At 40.9% G+C, this 22345-nt stretch overlaps 2 protein-coding genes across 3 annotated transcripts in view; one reads left to right on the forward strand and one right to left on the reverse strand.

Moving 5' to 3' along the window:
- bcap31 (B cell receptor associated protein 31) overlaps positions 1–8390 on the forward strand; it is a 13867-nt gene extending 5477 nt beyond the window's left edge. The window contains 4 exon segments of the mRNA XM_069177787.1: positions 4472–4607; positions 7567–7693; positions 7823–7923; positions 8031–8390. Of these exon segments, the coding sequence (XP_069033888.1) occupies positions 4472–4607; positions 7567–7693; positions 7823–7923; positions 8031–8057 (391 nt within the window). The 3' untranslated portion in view covers positions 8058–8390.
- A 3258-nt stretch (positions 8391–11648) lies between these two features.
- Positions 11649–22345, reverse strand: part of slc6a8 (solute carrier family 6 member 8) — a 35037-nt gene continuing 24340 nt past the window's right edge. The window contains exons 9-13 of one of the 2 annotated variants that reach the window (XM_069177758.1): positions 22204–22341; positions 21978–22080; positions 20999–21099; positions 20329–20499; positions 19929–20162 (exon numbers count right to left, since the gene is read on the reverse strand). In XM_069177758.1, the coding sequence (XP_069033859.1) occupies positions 20028–20162; positions 20329–20499; positions 20999–21099; positions 21978–22080; positions 22204–22341 (648 nt within the window). In that variant the 3' untranslated portion in view covers positions 19929–20027. Of the gene's footprint in view, positions 20163–20328; positions 20500–20998; positions 21100–21977; positions 22081–22203; positions 22342–22345 lie in introns of both variants that reach the window. The other variant, XM_069177757.1, reaches the window with a different exon arrangement.

Genomic DNA, 22345 nt, shown 5'->3' on the forward strand with positions numbered 1-22345 from the left:
TAAAAATTTAACATTTTCTTTAAAATAAAAGTGTAGAAAATTGTATTTATAAAGTACATTTTGCACACAGTGTGCGTCATATAGATTAAACAAAACAAAATATTTCTAAGATGCAATAAATATGATTTAAAACGGTGTGACGTCAATAAGGTGGTGATTTAAAAGAATCGGTTATTAAAAGGCAGGAAAATAAAATATTAACTACAAACGATAGAATAAAAAAAGTAAAAGTATATTTTAGAAATCTCTAAAGGGATTATTTTCAGATGGACCTCCAGAAAACTAATAAGAAGGAGTGACTTTAGCTAACAACACCGAGATAACTGATGGACACATTTTATTCACTTTGGATTTGATGAGAGAAGTTGAATGGGAGTCTATGGAGCTGGAGGCTTTTTGGAGCCGACCTCTAGTGGCACTCGCTGGTATTGCAGCTGAAGACACTTCTGGATCAGAACCATTTTACAGACCTGAAGCTACGAACACTTTTGTGACCATCCTGTGGTTTGGAGGCCCCCTAGTGGCCCTCGGGTGGTATTACACTTTAAAGCTTCATCTTTAAGTCCAACTTCTGCCTGAACGACATCAGAGTTTAAAATCCCTGGATGTGACGCTGGACAGTCTCCTGTCCCCCGGTCACGGAGGACGTCTGTCTCCCTCAGAGCCGTGATGTCCCGATGAAGAGGAGACATAGGATGATGATGATGATGATGAAGAGGAGGGAGACTAACTGCTCCAGAATACCAGCAGTCAGACGACACGCTGATCTAAACACACAGGAATTTTACAGTCAGACGGAAAGAATGAGCAGCTGACTGTGTGTGTGTGTGTGTGTGTGTGTGCGTGTGTGTGTGTGTGTGTGTGTGTGTGTGTGTGTGTGTGCGTGTGTCCACTGTACAGTGTAAATCCGTCGGCCTCTCGCTCTGATTGGACCGGCAGCTCGCAGGTGTGAATTTGTCCCGCCCCCTGATTGGCTGAACCCCCAGCGCCCCCACCACCACCCCCACCACCCCCACCCCGGTTCAGAGTCAAGACGTGACTCGACTCTCGATTGGCTCCAGAGTTCAGTGACGTGTCGGCTCGTGATTGGTTGGACGGCTTGTTGTCGGGCTGAACATCCGTAAAGTTACCGAAACAAGACGGATAGAAAAAAAATAAAATAAATGAAATAAGAGTAATCATAAAAGATCAAATAAACACAAAGAACCGAGATGCTTTTATTTTGACTTTTTGTTTTTAAATAAACGGAGGCCAGTGGATGTATTTAACACAAGTAACCAGTAGTAGGAAGTTAATGTAAAAGTAAGTCATATTTTCAGCTATTTTTTTTTTTTACATTATTTTACTTTTTATCACAGTTTTGTGGCATTTAATTGACATTTTTAATCACGCATTATACATATTTTTCAAACATTTTATTTGTGTGTTTTGCACATCATGGCTGAACTTTTGTTTTATCACATTGTGTCGCTCAGACATTTAAAATTTATCACAATCTTTCAGACTTTTTATTTTTTCAGCCATTTTTGTTTGTTTTAACATTTAATTATTTTTGGAGGGTTAATTTAAAGAAGTTTTGGGACATTTTATTGGTGTATTTGTTTTCAGGCATTTTGTTCATATATTTTGGACAACTCTCTCCTGTACTTTTAATTTTCACAGTTTTTGTCATATTTTTAGGCTTATTTATTGGGGGGAGGGTGACACACATCTTTGGACAAAAAATGTTGGGACATTTTATTTATAAGTTACACAAATATTCATTTATTTTTATATATTTTTATTAGTGTATTTTGGTCATCTTGTTCTCTTTTATCACGTGTTTTCAAACATAATTATAAGGTTGTTTTTTTTTTTTAATGTTTTGTACAGTTTTTATGGTTTTTCATACATTGACATTTTTTCACCCCCCCCCCCCCCATAGTTGATATTTTTCTACTATTTAAAAAAAAAAAATTATCACCTTCAGCCGCTCGGCTCGTTCTCAGGTTGTCGATGTTATTTTGGTTCGTTGATGTTGAATAATTGCAGCGTTAAACATGAAATTGAGAGCACGGCTCCACCGCTCTGGTGGCCTCTGCGACCCTCCAGCAGGGGGCAGCAGCAGATCAGCCGGGTCTCCGCTGGTCTCCGCTGGTCTTCGGTGCGTTCAGGTTGCAGCAGCTGCTCGGTGACTCACCGCAGCAGCAGCAGCGCAGCATGTGATGCATCAGCTGCTGCTGTCTCTGTCCGGGAGAAAAAGCGCTCCAGCGTTTAGACTGAGCCCTCCTGAGGAGGAGGAGGAGGGGGGAGGAGGGGGGAGGAGGGGGAGGGGAAAAAAAATAAAGTTGGAGCAAGAGCTTGGAGGGGAAGGCCGAGGCGCTGGCAGCTGCTCCCGAGTATTTCAGGCCTGTTGAAGTAACCGACGGCCATATTTGGAGCAGAGAAGAATCTCCTCCTGCAGACGGAGGCGGGAAAACCTCCGTTATTTAACTGCCGTCGGTCAGAAAGCGTTTCCTCTGATCGATCCGGAGGTCAGAGGTCGATCAGGCTCGGAGATCCGAGTCCTAACGAAAATCGGGTTAAACTGGACGACTCACCGCAGCAGTAGATTAATCTGCCGCTGAATATAGTCCCCCAACTAATGTTTACTCCTGTTAGTTTCATTTAACAAAAGATCTACAGAAACCAGTGAAGCAGATCCATTCAATCTGGATGTTTAGCATCTTTTATTTATTTGTGGTTGGATTTTTAGTCTATATTTGTTTTTTTATTATGATGTAAATAATAGTAAGGTTTTAGGGGGGGGGTTTTACGTCAAATTTGACGTACGGTGAGTTGAGATCAAAATTGTTTGAATTCGTGGCAGATTTGATAAAAAAAATCTAAATGTTATTTGAGTTTTAAGTGAGGTTTTTGTTGTTTTTTTTGCGCCAAAATTTCGGGAATTATCAAAACATTTCAAGTCGAGGAAAAACACATTTTTATATTTTTTACCACCTCCCTGTTTGAGTGATCTGTGGTGACTTCCTGTCGTAATAATCCTGCTGCACATCCCAGAAATATTTGTCTTGTAGTGTTTTTCTTTCCGTTTTGGGGCTCAAAGTGATAAAAAAAAAAAAGAGTCTAAAAGTGACGTATCTTTCCAGAACAGACGGTTTGTGACTAATATAGAACACAAAGGCTCCTTCTGCCTTTCAAAATAAGAGCTTTAGATGTTTTTATAAATCACATTCATTCAACACTAAAAACAAAGTTCAGTCTTTTACAGCAGGAAATGGAGAAAACTCATTGAACGTGTTCCTCTTTCCCGTCATAAGACCACATTTCCCACAATCCCTTTCACTTCCTGTTGTTAGCTAGCAGCAGTTTGTTTTGATGGTGAGAGAAGGGGCGGAGCCTCGATGGTTGGAAACGAACACTTATTGTTGGCAACAGTATAAAATCAGCCTTTACGCAGATGACACACTATTATATGATCGTTATGCTCATTTCATGTTTATTTATAGTAATTATTTCTGCTTTTCTTCGCTGATATTTTGTTCTAATTTTATAGTCGTTTGTTGTTATTTTGTGTTTCTGTAGTCATTTTTTTTCAGTTTTATTTTGAAAGGCAACTTTATGATGTCATACTTTCAGCAGAGATTCTGTTCACGATGGTTTTTTTTGTGGAAAAGCAAGAATTTTTTGCAAAAATGGCAAAATATTGTGGAGACCGGTTGAACTTGAACCTCTGTTGGCTCGGTGTGGATCCGATCCGGGTCAGAACCGGGTCGGTCTATGTTGGGACCTTTCGGCCGGTGGCGTTCTGTCGCTGCCTTCGACACATTTACACTCTGAGAATAGCAGCGGGAGCGTGTCGAGTCCCTGAACGCATCGCAGAGGGGAGGCACGTGACTGAACTCACCGCCCACGTGGTGGACGGAAACGTTCACGTCTGCGGAGCGAAGTCGGTTTCAGTTTGGAGGTCAAAGTCGAATGACTTCAAATAAAAGAACACAACTGGACCGCTAATTATATAATAATAATAATAAACTTTATTTTTAATATCACTTTATTACGAAATATTGAATAAGGCATTAAAACAGAAACAATTCAACAACTCGATTAAACCAGTATGAAAGAAATAAAAATGGAAAAATAGACAAAGTATGTTTAAAGATTTAAAAGATTAACTTTTATTAATCACTATAAGAAAATAGACTAAACAACAGCACTTCAAATATGTTTTTAAATGGAGGATGTACTTCCTGTTTCGTCACATCCTGTCCGCCAGTGAACCAGAACTTTAAATTGATATTTAAAGATTTAATGTGATTAAATACAGAATGTTGAAAGATTTTTGATGAGAATTATTCATTTAAAAATAACAGCAGCTCTTATAAACTTCTCATATTTATTCATGAGTCTGTATTGACGGTATCGATCCATATTCGGCCCCGATCGTTTATTTTATCGTGTGTGTGTGTGTGTGTGTGTGTGTGTTTTGCAGGCTGCTGCGTCGTCTGGCCACGCTGCTTTCCCAGCAGGCTTCACTCATGGCGTCCAACGAGGCGTTCAAGAAGCAGGCAGAAGGTGCCAGCACGGCCGCCAAGAAGTACATGGAGGACAACGAGCTGCTGCAGGAGGTGAGAGACACGCGCACACACACACACACACACACACACACACACACACACACACACACACACACACCAGTGTGACAGGAAATGTTTCCCGACCTCAGTAAAGTCATTAAGATTTTATAAAGTCCTGCTGCCGTGTCCTCGGCTCACCAGCGGGGGGCAGCACTGATCCGCTGCTTCTCTCTGGGGTTTTTCTTGGATTTCTTGGACGCAGCGAATAATACAATAAATCTAGATTGTAATCTTTCCTCCGTCCCTTTCATATACAGATGTAAAACACAGATATCAGAATTTATGAGGCGACAAACAGTAGCAGAATTATTATTTTTTTTTTTAATCGACTCCGGGTGTGGAGACAGAGTTCAGGAGGGCAGCGCTGGGCGTTTCCAGAAACAACCTCCTACGCAGTCATTCATAAAGCGCCTGCAGGTGAGTGTTGATCCACATCGTCGCGGTCGACAGCAGAACAGATTCTCCCGTTCAGAGCGTCATCAACCGTCGTTCTTTAAAAATTCTCCAAATGGACTCGTTCCAGTGAGGCGTGAACACGTTGGACGGTTTGTGTATTTTCTCTCGGTGTCAGTGAAGGTCAAATAAATGAAATGAGAACCGAACAACACTTGGAGGCTTTTTTTAAGGACTCGTTTTCAGTCACTATCTCGTTTTGCTGTCGCCTAGCTTCGCCTAGCGTTGCTTTGTGTTGCTTTGCTGTAGCCTTGCGTCACTTTGCGTCGTTTTTGTTGTATCTTGGCGTCGTTTTGCGGCCGATATGCGTAGTTTTACGGTTGCTTTGCAGATTTGCGTAATATTGCAGCTGTTGGCATCGTTTCGAGGTGGTTTTGTGGTGGCTTTGCGACAGAGTTCAGGAGGGCAGCGCTGGGCTTTGGTGCAGAATTAACCTGGAGGGAGGGATGTTCAGGGAACGGCTGCCTCTGGTTTCCAGAAACAACCTCCTACGCAGTCATTCATAAAGCGCCTGCAGGTGAGTGTTAATCCACATCGTCACGGTCGACAGCAGAACAGATTCTCCCGTTCAGATCAGCTGACGTTAATAATCTCCACTCGTCTTCAAGGTGCTGAAAGATGATGAAGACTGTTTTTATTAAACACAATGAGTTCAGTGCGTTTAAAAACACACACCTGTAGGTCAGAGATCAGGCCGTTAAGCCCCGCCCCCCTCTCCGACTCTACAGGTATAACTTCGACCTGTCAGAATAAAATTGATGGTCTGAAGTCTTGTTTTGTTACGAAGCCGTTACGACTTCCTGATCAAAGACCAGTCCTGCTGCCGTGTCCTCGGCTCACCAGCGGGGGGCAGCACTGATCCGCTGCTTCTCTCTGGGGTTTTTCTTGGATTTCTTGGGCGCAGAGAATAATACAATAAATCTAGATTGTAATCTTTCCTCCGTCCCTTTCATATACAGATGTAAAACACAGATATCAGAATTTATGAGGCGACAAACAGTAGCAGAATTATTTTTTTTAATCGACTCCGGGTGTGGAGACAGAGTTCAGGAGGGCAGCGCTGGGCGTTGATGTTCTGGTTTCCAGAAACAACCTCCTACGCAGTCATTCATAAAGCGCCTGCAGGTGAGTGTTGATCCACATCGTCGCGGTCGACAGCAGAACAGATTCTCCCGTTCAGAGCGTCATCAACCGTCGTTCTTTAAAAATTCCCCGTTCCAGTGAGGCGTAACACACACACACACACACACACACACACACACACACACACACACACACACACACACACACACACACACACACACACACACACACACACACACATACACACACACACACACACACACACACACACACACACATACACACACACACACACACACACAGGACTCTCTGCTGCAGGACTTTCTGATTTCAGGATTAAGTGAATTTCAGATCCGTTCAAAATCAAATGTTTGAAGTTCGACCGACGCTGAAAAAAAAACCCAAACGTCCACAAAACATCCGATGACGCAACGACGTTGGTGAAAGATGAACATCGTTAACTTCTCACGGGGAGAAGAAAATTATTCTTTACTTATATTGTACTTTACTTTATCAAACGATAAACTGTGAAGAAATCATCAGAAAAATGTCATATTTTCAACTGAAAACACAAAAAATTAAATGTGACAAAGAAAAGAAGCAAATTTTACTGTTAAAAAGTGAATTATCAATTATTATTGTTATTGTTAAACCAGTTTCTGATTATCAAATAAATCTTGAGCTCTAAAAGCGCCAGTAAACAAACTTTCACTGAAAACACGACCTTCAAAATAAAAGATTTAAAGACTGAATCGGCTCCAGCTGCTTTAACATGAAGTTTATTTTGTATAATTCTGTGTTTACGGTCTCGTTGCTGCTGAATAGTCGTCGGTTGTGTTTAAGTCTGAGGCGGAGGATCGGTGCGGATCTCCTCCTGCTCCTCCTCCCGCTCCTCCTCCCCCTCCCCCTCCCCCTCGTGTCTCTAAACTCAGGTTTTATGGCTGCAGTTTAAATGTCTGAAGCTCAGCAGCTGTTCGACTCCGTCACGCCGACGCTTCACTCGCAAAATAAAAACTGGTACGACAGAAATCTCTCGCACAGTTTTTACCCACAACCCCCTCTGTTTCTTTCACCTGTTTAAACATCGATAGAAATATGAATAGTTTTTTTTTTCCAGAAAGTGTTTTAATGTCTCTGATGACAGACGGGAAACACATGTCTCTGCAGTCACGGGGACTGACAGGTGTGAATACCAAACGCTGCTCCTCCTCCCCCCTCTCCTCTTCCTCCTCCTCCTCTTCCTCGCCCCTTTTTACAGCTTTTCTCCATAAATGTGTAATTAGAGTTTTAAGTGACTTTTTTTTACTATAACATGTGAAACGTGTTCGTAAACGTCTCCAGCAGAGTTTAAAAGTGAAGTTGTTTGTAAAGACAACGTCTGTTGACGCGTGTCGTGTGTCTCCTGTTGCCGTAGAAACTGCGTGACGCCGGCATCGAGGTGCCGCAGGGCGGGAAGAAAGGAGCTGGACCGCAGGAGGAGAACAAGGCTCTGAAGGAGGAGGTGAAGACCCTGAAGGAGGAGCTGGACACCAGCAAGAAAGGTGAGGAGGAGGAGGAGGAGATAGATGAAGGTGTGAGTCTTGTGAGTTCAGGTGAGAAGATGAAAAGTGATGTTTATGAACTGCTCTGTTGTTGTTGTTATATTTTTTGTTGTTGTTTGTATTTTGCAGCTCTGCAGAAGTCGGACAATGACGTCCGTGCGATGAAGAAACAGGCGGAGAACCTGACGGTGGAGTACGACAGGCTGCTGGAGGAGCACAGCAAACTGCTGGTAACACACACACACACACACACACACACACACACACACACACACCTAGAATGAATGAAGTGGTCGGCGTCTTCGTGGGTTTTTACCTTCCTGTTTTCTGTCTGCAGGCGAGCAGCGACAAGAAGTCGGACTGAGGAGGACGAAGACTCTTCTCTCATCTTCATCTTCATCAAACGGCCCCGCAGCTTCTTCGTCCTCCTCGCTGGGCTGTGATTGGTCCATCAAGACTGTCTGAGCTTCAGCATGAGACTGTCGACCTGTCCGTCAAACTCTTCTTCTGTTTACATCTTTGTAGCCGAACACTTCTTGTTTAGATTTGAATTGATTTTTTTTTTTTACTGTGACATTTGAATGCATCATTCCCCGTTTTTCCCGTTTCCTGTTTCTGCAGAAGGACTCCCAACTTAAATTGTGTTTTTCTGCAGGAAAGAGACGAGTTTCATTCCAAAATAAAAGCCTCACACTTATTCACACTTTTTGCACATTGTGTGTTCAGACGAGGGTGAAAACGTCCTGAAATATCAACTTTGATATCGAGTCTCTAAACTCCTGAAACCCACCGAGCGTCACGTTGAATGTTCGGACCCGAAGTCTCTCGTTTGAAATCGGCTGAAATCTTTTCACCACTTTAAAGTTTTCATTAAAAAAAAAGAAAACAATAGATTTAAAGGTGGAAACGTTGAACAGAAGTTCTGCTCGTGTACGTGATCCGGTTTTTTTTTCTTCTTCTGTCGTAATAAAAACGGTCGATTTAGAACAGAAGTGCGATTCACGTGTGGTGTGTACGTTGTTTTTTTTTTTTTTTTGACGATTTATTTTTCTTTCCGTTTCTCGCAAAAACTTGAAACAAAACCAAAAAAAGCCGCGAACATCCGGAAGCTACGTTCACCACCGCAAAAATGTTTTTTTTACGTTTCATTTTCAAAATCGGCGCTTTTGAGAATTCAAAACGTACAAAACTGATATCGGTGAGAAAATATTTCCCGAACTTTCCTGTAAATTTGATTCTCAAATGTGTCTCCTAGCAACACTATATTGCGATGATGTCACTGTTGCTTGCGCGTCGAGTTCAACTGTTGGATCGTAACGTGGTGGTTGAGTCATGATGGTTCTCATTTAGGGGACCATCAGGTTACGTTTGTTTTTTGTTTGTTTGATTTGAATTCTTTCGAGGTCGATTCTTCGTGACTCGCGTTTCTTTTCTTGCACGATGAAATTCATTTTTTGCGATTTTTGTTGTTGTTGTTGTTGTTTTTTGTTTTTTAGGTTTTGGTTGTTTTGCGAAATTCCACCAACACTAAACTGCTCACTTTTTTTTGTTGCTGTCAACCAGAGACTGTACGATTCCAGAAATTTAGTAGTTGGTGCCAATTTTCAAAAACCAAAGTCAACATTAAAAAGAAAAATGTTTTTGCATTTCATAATAAACTAAATACGTTGCATATTTAAGCGTAGCCTAAACAAGCTAATGTTAGCCTCTGTGTATGTTATGTGTGGCTAAGCTAACATTAGCCTGTTTTAAAAGTTGTGTCTGGACAAGCTAACGCTAGCCTGTGTGAATGTAGCGTGCTGTGAAGCTAACATTAGCCTGTTTGAGTGGTGCGCGTGGCTACGCTAACGTTAGCCTGTGTGTTTTAGGGACTTTCAGTTCTGATGAGTCGTTGACGGTAACGAAAAAACGGTTTGTTCCGCTGATTTACGCTTTATTTGTGATGAGGCGCAGATTGAATGTACCTCGTGTTTCATCACGTTTTACGTGTTCCAATTTATTTTGACTCGAATTTCCAACTTATTTCCTCGTAATTTACGAAAAAAGAAGATCTGCTACTTATCTGTAAATATGTCGCTTATTTTACAGCAGCTCATCGCAGCCTTAATGACAAAATAGAAGTCCTTCAGTTCCTCATTTTTTTTACAGGATGCACTTCATGTTATTGTGTTATATTGTTCTTAAAAGACACTTAAAAAAAGTTTATTGACTTCACGATTTCTCACGAAGCCAGTTTTTTTTTTAGGACGATCTTTTCTTGTTGTGACGGAACTAAAGCTGGAATACATGAAAACACAGAAAGTCATAATTACGTGAAAAAGATGTTGAGAACCAAAAAAAAACAAAAAACGACTGCAGCAGCGAACGTTTTCTTCATTTCAAACTCTTCTTGGAAAAATCACTAAATTTCCAGGTAAAATAGCAGATCAATTTAGGAAAAATTATGAGGAAACAAAATGGAATCAGTAAATCGGAGCTATTGATCTGTGTGTCGTCTCAGCTGCACGTTGTTGGTTTAAAAAAGTTTTTGTTTCTTCAATAAACTGATAAGAAACTTGAAAACTGATTTAACGAAGCTTCTGTTTGTTTGTTTGTTTGTTTGTTTGTCTGCAACATTCAGATCAAAGTCCATTGAAATATTTCTGTATTTTACGTGATACTTGTGTTAAACTGTAGGCGGCGCTGTTCGCAAGCATCGGACCAGCTGCCGGTACCTTTACCGTTTACTCTTTTAATTTCTTTATTTTTATTTTGCTAAAGAATCAGTTTCTCTTTTAAAACTGTTAATTTGGCTTCAAATCGATCAGAAGTGAGATTTTTAGATTTGATTTTAAATCAGACTTAAATCAAAAGACGGAAATAAAAAAAATACACTGTAAAAAAAAATTGGTATAAATAATATCAAATGGATAAAAAAAAAGAAGCTGATTTTAAAATCAAAAGAAGAGACCAGAACAATTTGAAACTTGGATAGAAGGACTTCACGTGTCTCCCGTGTGTCTGGAGCTAAACATAGCGCCCCATCTTCACCTCCTCCTCCTCCTCCTCATTCTCCTCCTCGGTCTTAATAAGGCAGCTGTTGGGCTAAACGTCCGTTTGGTATTAAAAACCGGTTTGAGCCGCACCGCCGAGCCTTTCCACCGCCGAGCCTTTCCACCGCCTCTCGGCTCGGCTTTCACAGCCGACCCGAAGCGCCTTGTGTCTCAAACCGCCCACAGCAGGACGACTTGGGCCGAGAACCTTTTTTTAAACCCTTCGGTATTTCTGTCTTCTGCATTTCTGGAAGTTCAGTTTGCAGTGTTCTGAAGGAGATATTAATAATAATAATAATAATAATAATAATCAACAGAGTGGTCATTTGATGTCCTGGTTTAGTGTCTAAAATCTTTTCTAAAATAGTCCGTGCATTTCAAACTCTACACAAAGTTATTGAAACTTCAATGGAAAATTCTTTCCTCGACACAAAAACACGGTTCAGGAAAAATAAAACAAACATTTCACACTAAAAACAACGTTAACTTTAAAAAACTTTGTCCTGATTTGTCGAAAGTCGGTTTCCGGTGAAGGAATTCTTGCTGTGACTCAATCGAGCGATGACAGCGACTACCTGTTGGCCCCCGACCAATCAGCGTCTTTTTCAACCTGTATGATGTCATCAGGAAGGAGGAAACAAGAATGTAAACAAACAATGGCAACAGTAGATTGTTTCACCAAGAGGACATTTTGGATTGTCCAAAACCAGGTCCTAAACCAGGTCCTAAACCAGGTCCAAAACCAGGTCCTAAACCAGGTCCTAAACCAGGTCCTAAACCAGGTCCAAAACCAGGTCCTAAACCAGGTCCTAAACCAGGTCCAAAACCAGGTCCTAAACCAGGTCCTAAACCAGTCCCTTAGGACTTGGTTTACGACCCTCCCGCACCCCCAAACAACCCAGTAACCATGGAGACGGATCAGCTTGTTTGTCATGATGTTAGATTTTATTGCCATTTGTTTTTAGTCGGAGGTGAATGAGCACAGTGATCACAGCATGGAGGACCCTCACAAGGGGTCAAAGGTCAATGAAACACAGGTGACATCATCGGGGCCCCGACGTCGACTCTCTCACCATCTTGTTTTTTGGCTGATGACTCGTCGACGTCGAGCCCCGAGTTTCATTACTATCGTCAACACGGTTACTTATCAGTTCGTTAAGCTACTCAATCGACTAATCGATTGTTTTCATCTACAGTTATGGATGGAAGACTGCGGTTTACAGGAAGTCACATACACGGTTACAACACAACGGCCGACGCTGGGATGAATAAGGTCACCACGGAGACGAGTTTGGACTGGAAACGGAGGCGGGGCTGAAACCATCGGCAACGACTGAAAACATCACGAGAGGTACGGTGATAAAATGTTCCCCGAACAGCCAAATAAATGGATCAAATTTTAACGATATAAACTGTCGTTATGAAATGTTAATTGATTGAGTCTTATAGTCAGTTAAACAGGAAGTATAACGTTTCCATGGTTTTTGTTTTTAGCGTGTATTTGTTTACAGTTTAAATATTTTTTTCATTCCTGGGAACTGAATCTTTGAATGTGTTTAATGTCTGTGTTGCGTTCTTTGTTGTGAATTTACAACGTTTGACGTAAATAGCAGAAAAAAAAAAATTACATTTCCGAATTGACACGTGAGCACGTTTGCTGATGATGTTTTAGTTTGAAATTAGCATGAATGGTTTAATATTTTCCGGCGAGTGTTTTTGATATTTTAGGGTTCTCATCCCCGGCGTGTAAAGACCGTAATTGTGATGTCATTTTCAGTCAACACATGCTGTTTGTTTTCGCCTAATGAATCCAGTATTTTTTTGCTCCGTGTTTGGTCTCCACCACCTCCCGAGGGAAATATGTTGATCTTTAGCCACTAAACGTAAAAATTGTTGCTGCTGAGCCGGTCGTAACAGATTTTTCTCTGAAAACGCTGAGACTGAACCAGACAGGAAGATGTACCACAAAACCAAAACCAGAAGCTAAAAGAGGCTTAAAAACGTATTAAAGCTGCAAAGTTGTGGCAGTTGGCAGCTATAAGTGACGTCTTAAAAGGAATGTAGATGGAAGAAATATAAGAAATCATATTGTTTCCTTACAGCTTTTTTTGTTGCTATTTCTGTCACTAGAAGTAATTTCTCGTTATTATATAATTTTTTCGCAACCTAATTTTCGTCCACTTTTTTTTTTTTGTTCAAAACGTACCTCGTAAAAATGTGATGTTTTGTTTTGAAACCTTCATCCAGCTGTGGATATTTTAGCCTGTTTAGCCTATTTTTTCGGTTTCCAGCCCAAACACGATGGGATTTCCCACCTGGAGGAGAGCGCCCCCTGCTGGCTCCACTGCTGCGACGTCCAACACATGAGGTCAGCGTTCCCAAACTAACATTTCAAACCACTATATTTTTTTGGTTCTTTATCTGTAGCACCTGTGCGATGTCGTTAAACCCGCCCGCTGTTTCGAGAAAACAAAAAGAAAAGAAACAAAAACATCTCTTTTCCACGTTTCCCTTTAAGCTTTCCTACTTTTTGTTTATTTGGATGTTAAAAAAAAAAACATTTTGGCAATGTTTTTTGGCTATAAAATCATCGATAATGTTTTGTTCTAAAAACAATTAAATAATCTGAAATCAAAATGACGTCCGGTCTGAGAGCAGCAGGAGGTATTTTTTGGTAAACAGACGCTCTCCGCCGAAGGAAAACCAGCTGACTGAAGTTTGTCGACAGTATCAGTTATCAAAACCTGCAGCGGACGATCAGACACACGACCAACGGCTTTAGGTTGATATTCAATTTTATTAAATGTTTAAAAAATTGTAACAAAATTATTCCAATCAAAGTTAATTTCAAATTTCAAATAAAAAAATTTCCACATCTGCTAAAGTCCCTGCAGTTTATCTTTACTATGTCGTTTGCAAAAAATAATTAGAATCACTCGAGTTAAAATAGATGAAAAACAAAAACAAGACACGATGGAAGAGTAACGAATCAAATAAAAAGATTCAAAAGATATCATTAATAATTTGCACACAACATATCCCTCCATCATTTTTTTTAAACATTTTTAACTTGCGTGCTCACATCAATTTCCAGTTTCATTTTTTCTTATTTCATTTTCTTGCAGCATTTTCTGCATTATTTGCATTTTTTACCGTGAAGCACTTTGTGAAGTTTGAAATGTATTAACGACGTGAATCTAAACGGTGAATCGGGTCGTTTCTGTGTCTGATCGTTCGTTCACAAACACACATTACATACGCTGCATATCTGGTAATAACATCAGTTTGTCGGACCCTTTAATAAATCCCCTCGCTGATTAGAAAACATCACGTCTCAGCACCTCAACAGTGTTACAGTCTTACAGCAGTGCGTCACATTTTACAGCTTCTCGTTGTTTTTCTTTTTGGTCAATCAAACGTGATTTCTCGGCCGTCACAGTGTTCGATCACAGATACTGTCGCAACATGATTTTTTTTTTTTTTTTTTGGCAGAAGAGCACACAACAAAATGACATGAAACAACATCAGATTTTGGTTAATGTACATTTTCATTTTTTCTTTTGTCTTTAAAATGGCTGTAGATTTGTGAATATTTTTCCCCCTCTGACCCTCCCAGGCTTCGCCCGTCCAGAGACGACACCGCCAACATGTAAAAAAAACAAAACGCCGACGATACAACTTTTAAAAAATAAAAGATTTTCTAGATGTTTTTAAAATGTCAGTTTGATCCGAGTTAATGTTTCTATAAAATATAACCTCGGGTTAGTTTTGTTAGTAAAATATTTGATCAGTGGCACTAGTTTGAGTCGGCGGTAGTACAGTAATAATCTCAGTGTTGCTTCACACTCGTGTCTGTTTTAATTCAGCTCATTATTGATCGAGCGTTGAGCCTCCAGACCGGCAGATCAACAGTTTGAAACCAGTCAGACTGGTGATTCCAAAACCTCTGATATGACCCAGGCTAAAACAAACATTTATCAATTTCCCGATTTTGATTTCTTCATTTGAAAATGAAAAGAATGACACACACTGATTTGAGACATTTTGAGAATTGATTGGCGGCTCTGGTCTCTACACTTTCTCCTGAAGGCCCCATTCAGGCTGGATTTCTGTCTGTCAGGGGATTTCTAATCTAGTCTGGAGGTTTATGTGGGTCCATTTTTAATCTAATCTCTAGTAATAATTACAGACCTCCTGTTTTTGTCAGTGAACATGCTGCTCGTCCTCATATTTTAAAGTGAATCTCATCACCGATTTTCTTGGCCCAGTATTTCTAATTTTAACATTTTGTCAAATTGTCACAATAAAAGCAGTAGAATTCTTTATTATTGGCTCCTGTTTTATAGTGTATCATGGATGTAAAGACAATTATCACTGGTTCACTGTGATAATGTAGAAAACTTAAAAACATCAATATTCTCAGGCAACTTCTGAGTTGCTAAGAATGTCTTTTTTTCTGTTGTTTTTAAGTGGATTTATGGAATGGAAGCTATGATATCAATAATATTGATATCAAAAGAAAGTGGAGGTCGCACTGAATCTAAAAAATATATGTTCCAGGTCTGTGTATTGAAATTTGACTTGAGTTATGGCTCTGAGACTTGTTGGAATTTCTGATGAAATTTTTCTACGCTGACGATGTTGTCCTCTCTTTTGGTTTTTGTTAAAGAGCCTATTCATTTATTGATTTGTTTATTTTTGCAAAAAACATCCTTTTTAAGTCAACATTGGTTTTTCATTTTGAATTAGCCTGATAATCAGACTGAATTTGAATCAAATTTGCCTTTCTTCCGCGTATGTTGGCTAACTCCTGACTGCTGAATGTTTATGTCAATTTCAGATTAAGACACCCTCCACAACGAGGAGTTAAACTACAGAGGAGGTCGGTGGAGAGCTCCTCATCGTCCCTGGCGATGTTCATCCTGTCTGAACGGGGCTTTGGGCCAACGGGGGGCTCTGATTGGCTGGGAGAAAGGATTCATACTGAAGCCAGATTCAGGTAAGTTTCAGGTGTGTTTGGCCTTTTTTCATTCTCTTTGTTTTGCCAGAGTTTGAATTCTGTTTTTAATTTTGTTTTGTTTTATGGCAGACTGAGCTGACAAAAGCGACTCTCCATATATAGTTGTGTCACATGTTAATTGTTTGTTTCTGGCTGTGATTAATGTCTGGAGTTGTTTTTTTCATCCAGGTGGACCAACTTACTTCTACATAATGTTCAGATGTTCGTGAGCGATTTATTATCCCTATTTCAGCGTCAGTTTAACTTCTCAGAACAACAGCCAATAGAAACCGCGAACTTTTAAACGGTAGAGTCACAGTTGGCAGTTATTCAGCCAATCTTCAATTTGAAACAAAAGAAGTATCTGTCAGGTCGAAATGTAAAATATGTGAAAATTAGTCAGATGGGACGAGCAGATCAAATAATAATGAGTGAATCTGAGCCGTGGGGGGTCTGAGGGAAAAACACTGATATTCAGTAAAACACACCGATTAAAAAGCTAAAATCATCTAAAGCTAAAACTCTTTTAACACTTGAGCACTTTGAACATTAGAAGTCAAAAAAAGTCAAGAAAAAAAAAAAAAGAGATTCCCTTTTGTAGTGTGTTCAAAGCCACACGAAGCCTCGACAGCCTTAACATCACTGCATCGCAGCAAACCCGCCAGAATACAAGCCCCGCCCCCTCGCTGATTGTTCACAATAGCCAGTCGGACACCTGCTCAAAAGGCCTCGCAGCACCGGAGTGTAAAAGTCAAATTGTAAAGAGCCACAAACCGCAAAAGTTTCAGTTTTTACAGTTCGGATTTTCCCTTTTTTAATTTTTTTTATTCACGACATAAAATTAGCATCCTGCCCGTCAAATTTATTTTGGGTTCCGGAGAACCTTTTAAAGGCGCAACGTGAAACAGGAAGAAGGAGGAAATGTTTTCCAGAAACACTCCCCACCATCTCCCTCCCCTCCCCCGCCGGCAGCCGACGCCGCCGACAAAACATTTGCATAAAAAGCTGAGACGTTTTATTTTGAAAGTCTGAATGAGAAGTGAGGTAGCCTTGAAGCTCGAACTTGATCGTAGCCGGCGTCGCTTCGGGCGGCGGCACGTTGCTCGTGTTCGCCGGCTCAACGTGAACAATCAGCCAGAAATCATCATCGTCATCATCATCATCATTACATACTGCATCAAATATAGATAACACACAAAGATATTCAATATATATATTTGTCGTACTGTATGTATCAGCAAAATAAAAGCCTCCACAAAATAAATCTCTGATTCATTTTACAATATGTAAAACAAAGCACGATCTTCTAACACGATTCTTTTTTTTAAAAGTGCTAGCAACATTATTTTACAACAATGTGCAAATGTATGTAGTTTTAGTTTATCTTACATTCTAATCTTTATGACCCCCCTCCCCTCCCCACAGCTTGTGGGGTTTGGTGAGTGGTTGCTAGGAGACGGAGTTGTAGACACACCCCTCCCCCCACCCACCTCCACCCCCCCACCCCGCAGACTGCTGATTGGTGGGACGTGGACCAGAGCCGTACACAGGACGTCCCGTAGGGCTCTGGGGTTTTGGCGAGTCAACCGTACGGGCTCTAGAGTTAAGACAACGACGTAAGGCAACGCTTGGCACCACGTTGAGTCCCCCGGCTCTCATCTCTCCGCCAGCTGATCGGCTGCAGGTAAACACACAGATTCTGTCTGAAAAGTCGTTTCGACTCTTTTCTCTGCTAGCTGACTTCAAATAAAACATTTCGCCGTGTTGTGAAGCTGCGAAAAAAAAAATCTAACGCTACCGAATTAAGAGGCCTGACGTATATTAGAGTTTGGAGACTCTTAATATCTTCAGTTTAGAGTTAAAAAAAATGAAAAAAATGCTATGTTTTGCATTTAAATGTTAAATTATCTGCTCATTGCCTCCGTTTTGTGAAGTATGGTCAGAATCTGGATTGTTTTTGTTTTGGACAAATTTTTTTTTGAAAATGATGCAAAACTTTACTGTAACTTTCTTTCTTCTTCAGGCTTTTCAGAAGGATTAAATCTTGATTTCCTCGAACTGTGCAGCCGAGCAGTTCATTACACACATAAAGAAGTGTCGGTTAATAATCTTCACGAAGAAAGGTTTTCATGAAGAGCTTTGAATGTTTAAATTCAGCGTCAGCGTCTCAGCGGGAGGAGGCGATGTTCGGCGGGGGGGCCGCGGCGTCGATGAGACTGAGAGGGAACCGGTTGATATTGGCAGTCTGGAGCCCTGGTCTGGGATCAGCCCCGCGGGGCCAGTTATCGCTCTGTTTGGCACTTGAGTCGACCCGGCGGGGGACGAAGAACGAAGGCCGACCTCTGACCTGATTCTCACGACGGGGGTTAAAGGTCAGATCCAGTGGGAGTTCAGTGTCGCAGCCTTTTACGGCGGCTTTTTTCCTTTTTTAAATTTTTTTTAGATCATATATAAACTGACTTTATCAACATTATCAATATATGTTTCTGTTAGCAGATCTGTGGTTCTTCTGCTGGAAGATGTTGGACTTTTGGATGTTGAACAAGGTCAGGTTTGACATTTCTATTCGATTTATAGCCAATTAATCAATTCATATTTGAAAACGACCAGTCTGAGATTTAAATGGACCGTTCAACTTTCGTTTTGTTTTGCTTTCAAAGAAAACAGCGGAACTGGAAAAGCGAATTTCACGGAGGAAGACCACACGGTTGGCGTTCAACAGCTCCAGAAACAAGAAGTAAGTTGGACCTTCAGGTTTATTGATTGTGTTTAAAACGTGTGACTGAATATTATTTCTCGACGTCTGAATTCTCACTGGAACGTTCCTTCCAAAACATCGGACCTGTCGAGTCGAGACCGTCAGAAACAGATCGGGAGGTCGGCGGTCGGAGAAACCACGCGGCTGCTCAGGAAGTCCGGACTGTTCTGGGGTCAGTTAGTTCAGATCCGACGATTCGCAGTTATTTTAAACTTCAGATATAAACGACCGAAAACATAGAGAACGGTTTCAGAGTTTAGATTTTTTTTCTCTTAACCGGGCCTCAACAATCGAACCAACACTCGTATAAAGACGTTAAGAGTTACCTGACGGTGCGTTCAGGGACTCGTTGAGCTTTAGTTCGGCTTCCTGGGCAGCGCGGTGAGTTCACTGACTTGCCGGTTGCTTCGTAACAGAACGTTTTTTTTAACCTTCTTTTCTTTCTTTTTTTTTGGCGTTTTCAGTCCTGCTGCCAAAAAGCCGTCAAAACTAAACCGGAGATATTCCACAGAATTCAACCTCCTCGTCGTTCGACCGCGGGACTGAAAGGTCAGATTTTATTTTAATTCTGTTACGACGCTAAATGACCTTTTTGGTAGTTTTTTTTTGAGGGGTCAGTCAGTCCGTCTGTCTAGAACTCCTGTCTGTCCTTAATAAACGGCCGTTACTCGTCCTCAGTGTTACAGTATCAAAGAGCTAAAGTGCAGCTAGAAAGAAAAAAAATCAGCGAGTCCTTTCGTTCATTTTTTTAACGACGAAGACGATCGGCTACGAGACTAACGGCCGTTTATTAGGTTTTGTGTGTGTGTGTGTGTGTGTGTGTGTGTGTGTGTGTTTGCGTTTCCAAACCCGCCCACCCAAAGACAAGATTGCATTGATAGCCTTCATCCGAGATCGGATGAACCTCCGACTTCGAGCGGAGACGTTCAGCAGCCGTTTGTTTTTCGAACACAGTGAGACTCCGTCGGAAAAAGAAAAGAAAAAAAAACCTTTTCCAGCGTTCTTTCTTTCAAGCTCCTCCAGGATTTCACATTTAGCGGAGAGATTTTCGAATCGTTAAGTCCAAGAGATCAAGATTTTCCATTTTTCAAGTGGTTTCAGAACCAGAGGAGTCGAAGCCCTTTACAGTGAAAGGACTTCAGAAATTTGCTGGTTTTTAAATCGCAAAATCTTTGTCGTAAACTCGGGAGAAACAAAACACGTACATTTGTCGTCATAATTATAAAAAATAAAAAATAAAAACGGTCCTGGAGGAGCTTCTTCGTTCCCTTATTCTTTTTTTTTTAGTTTTTATTTTGCAGGTATAAAATAATAGGTAGCTTTGGTCGGCCCGGTGACGTTCAGCGAACAACCGATGGACCCGTCAATCAGTTAATCCGAGTTAAAACAGCCGATCAATCAGTCCGAGGGAGGCGGGCTGATCGATCCTTTCAAAAGTCCGTTCTGAGGCCTTCGTTACCGGCTTGGAGGTGGAGATGGAGGTGGAGGTGGAGATGGAGCGGTGTCGGCCATCTTTGTCGCAGGTGGGATCGGATGGAGTCCGGCCTACATGACGCTCTCGAAGATGATGACCTTGTTGTCGTCGGTGCCGGGCGACAGCGAGGTCAGGGACTTGATGTCGGGGGCCATGTACTCCAGGTGGTGGACCCCCCACACGGGAGTGGTCAGGTGGGCCCAGCGCTGCAACACACAGCAGGGAACATCAGAGGTCGCACGGGGGACAAGTATGACGTTGTTTTGACATTTTGGACGATTTTACCACATTTTAGACGACATGACTTTTTGACCATATTTTGAACGACATGACTTTTTTTCAGCGTGTACATCCACCGGGATCCACTCTGACCTCTTTGAAGGATCCCTTGGCTCTGAAGAGTTTGTAGAGAACGCTGACAGGAATGCAGAGCATGGAGGACAGAGCCATGCACCAGCCAATCACCTCGCCCCACCACGGGTACACGTACACATTGTTGTAGGTCAGAGGCTTGTAGTTCGCCAGGTGGAACAGAAAGATGCCCTGCGGACGAGAGAACATTATGGTCATGAGATTGGGTCGAAAACGGGACTGCTTTGGTGCGCTATTAAATATTGTTCACAGAATTAAGTTTTTTTTATTTATTGTTTGTAATTTTTACGAATGTTACAAACAATTGTACTCGTTTTGTGGTTTTGTAACTGTAATGAATTAGTTTCATATTTTAGCGAAGTGAAATGAATGAATATTGTTTTTGATTACTGTGACTCAGACTGTTAAAGAAAAGTACAAATTGTTTGGTTATTAGTCAACCTATGTAATTTTAATGCAAGAAATAAACTTAAAAGTATTAAAAGTGTAAAGTCTAACTTTAAGCTGACAAGGTAAATCACGTGTATTGTTATGACTTAACAAATAAATTACCTTAAATGTAATTACGCAATATCTGTGTCTAATGTAAACTTGTATTTGTGACGTTCATTCACTGGTAAAGACTTAAAAAGCTGTCGTGTGGCTGTGAGGTTATTAACATCAGTCTTACCATGCAAACACATGGAGTTATAAAGGACCAGCACCACTTCATCCAGGGGACAGGTCGGTAGCCAATCATACGAGCTACATCATCCATGAAGCGGTCAGCACCTGCAACCATCAATCATGGACATCGTGAAAAACGAGGGACGCTCGAGGAGCCGTTGAGGCATCGCTCACACTAACACATGCTGCATAACGCAACATACAATACTATGGTGTTTTATTACAACATACTAAATATGATTATTCATGAGATATTATAGACTATACTGTGAGTATTTAGAGAAATGACGATTTTACTACGTACTGTACTATGACTGGTTTTCAACATGCTATATGATAATTTTTACATAATTTGGACGACTTGCCATAGGATGACTTTTTTTTTTTTTTTTCATATTTTGGACATGATATAAATGGCCACAAACTGTGACATCTTTGATAAACTATACGATGGTATTAATTATGGCATACTACACTGTGACTTTTTTTTTTAGCAACTACTGCTTTTTTTTACATAATAAACTGTGAATTTTTTTTGGGACAAACAATACTTTGACATCTTTATAAAAGACCATATTCCAGTGGACATTTTTTATTTCATACTATGCAATTATGGTTCTTTTGACAAACTTTTTCTCTCGACAAATTTTTATGAGCTACGATATCACGATATCTTCTGAAATTTATAGTTGACTGTCAGTATTTAGCAAATACTAGACAACACAACGACGGCGACATAAAAAAAATGTTGTACTCTGATGAAATAAACCTCAAGCAGTGTGAACTTTGACTTTTACTTGATCTCATGTAACATATCCAGTGACAAACCTATTTTGGGATGACGTATGTCACTGACAGGACACACCATGCCATTACCTTACTATGAAACACTACACTGTGTGTGTGTGTGTGTGTGTGTGTGTGTGTGTGTGTGTGTGTGTGTGTGTGTGTGTGTGTGTGTGTGTGTGTCTATTATTGCATACCATAGACCCAGGCAACTACTATGCATTCCCAGAATGCTTGCCACAACAGAGTCATCCCACTGGCCGAATAGTAGTCAAACAGTTGGAAGACGTACATCCCTCCCTGCAGAGACACAGTTTAACACACACTTAATATTATTCATCCGCTGAAGAGCCTTTATTGTTTGTTTTTTTATGTTCAGTCAGAACGTAAAGAAGACGAAAGATTACAGAGGAATCGACCGACCTGTGTCACCATGGAGAGGTCGATAATGAAGCAAAGTAAACAGCATATCGCCACAGCAATCTCCCGTTTGTAGCGATGATAATACTTTCCAGGAAACAAATCCAGAATTCCAGTGACGAAACCCTCCACGCCGACAAACTGG

The sequence above is a fragment of the Embiotoca jacksoni genome, unplaced genomic scaffold, assembly GCF_022577435.1.
Source record: "Embiotoca jacksoni isolate LCO1_2020_lvr unplaced genomic scaffold, fEmbJac1.0.p SCAF_77, whole genome shotgun sequence".
In the NCBI taxonomy this organism is placed as follows: domain Eukaryota; kingdom Metazoa; phylum Chordata; class Actinopteri; family Embiotocidae; genus Embiotoca; species Embiotoca jacksoni.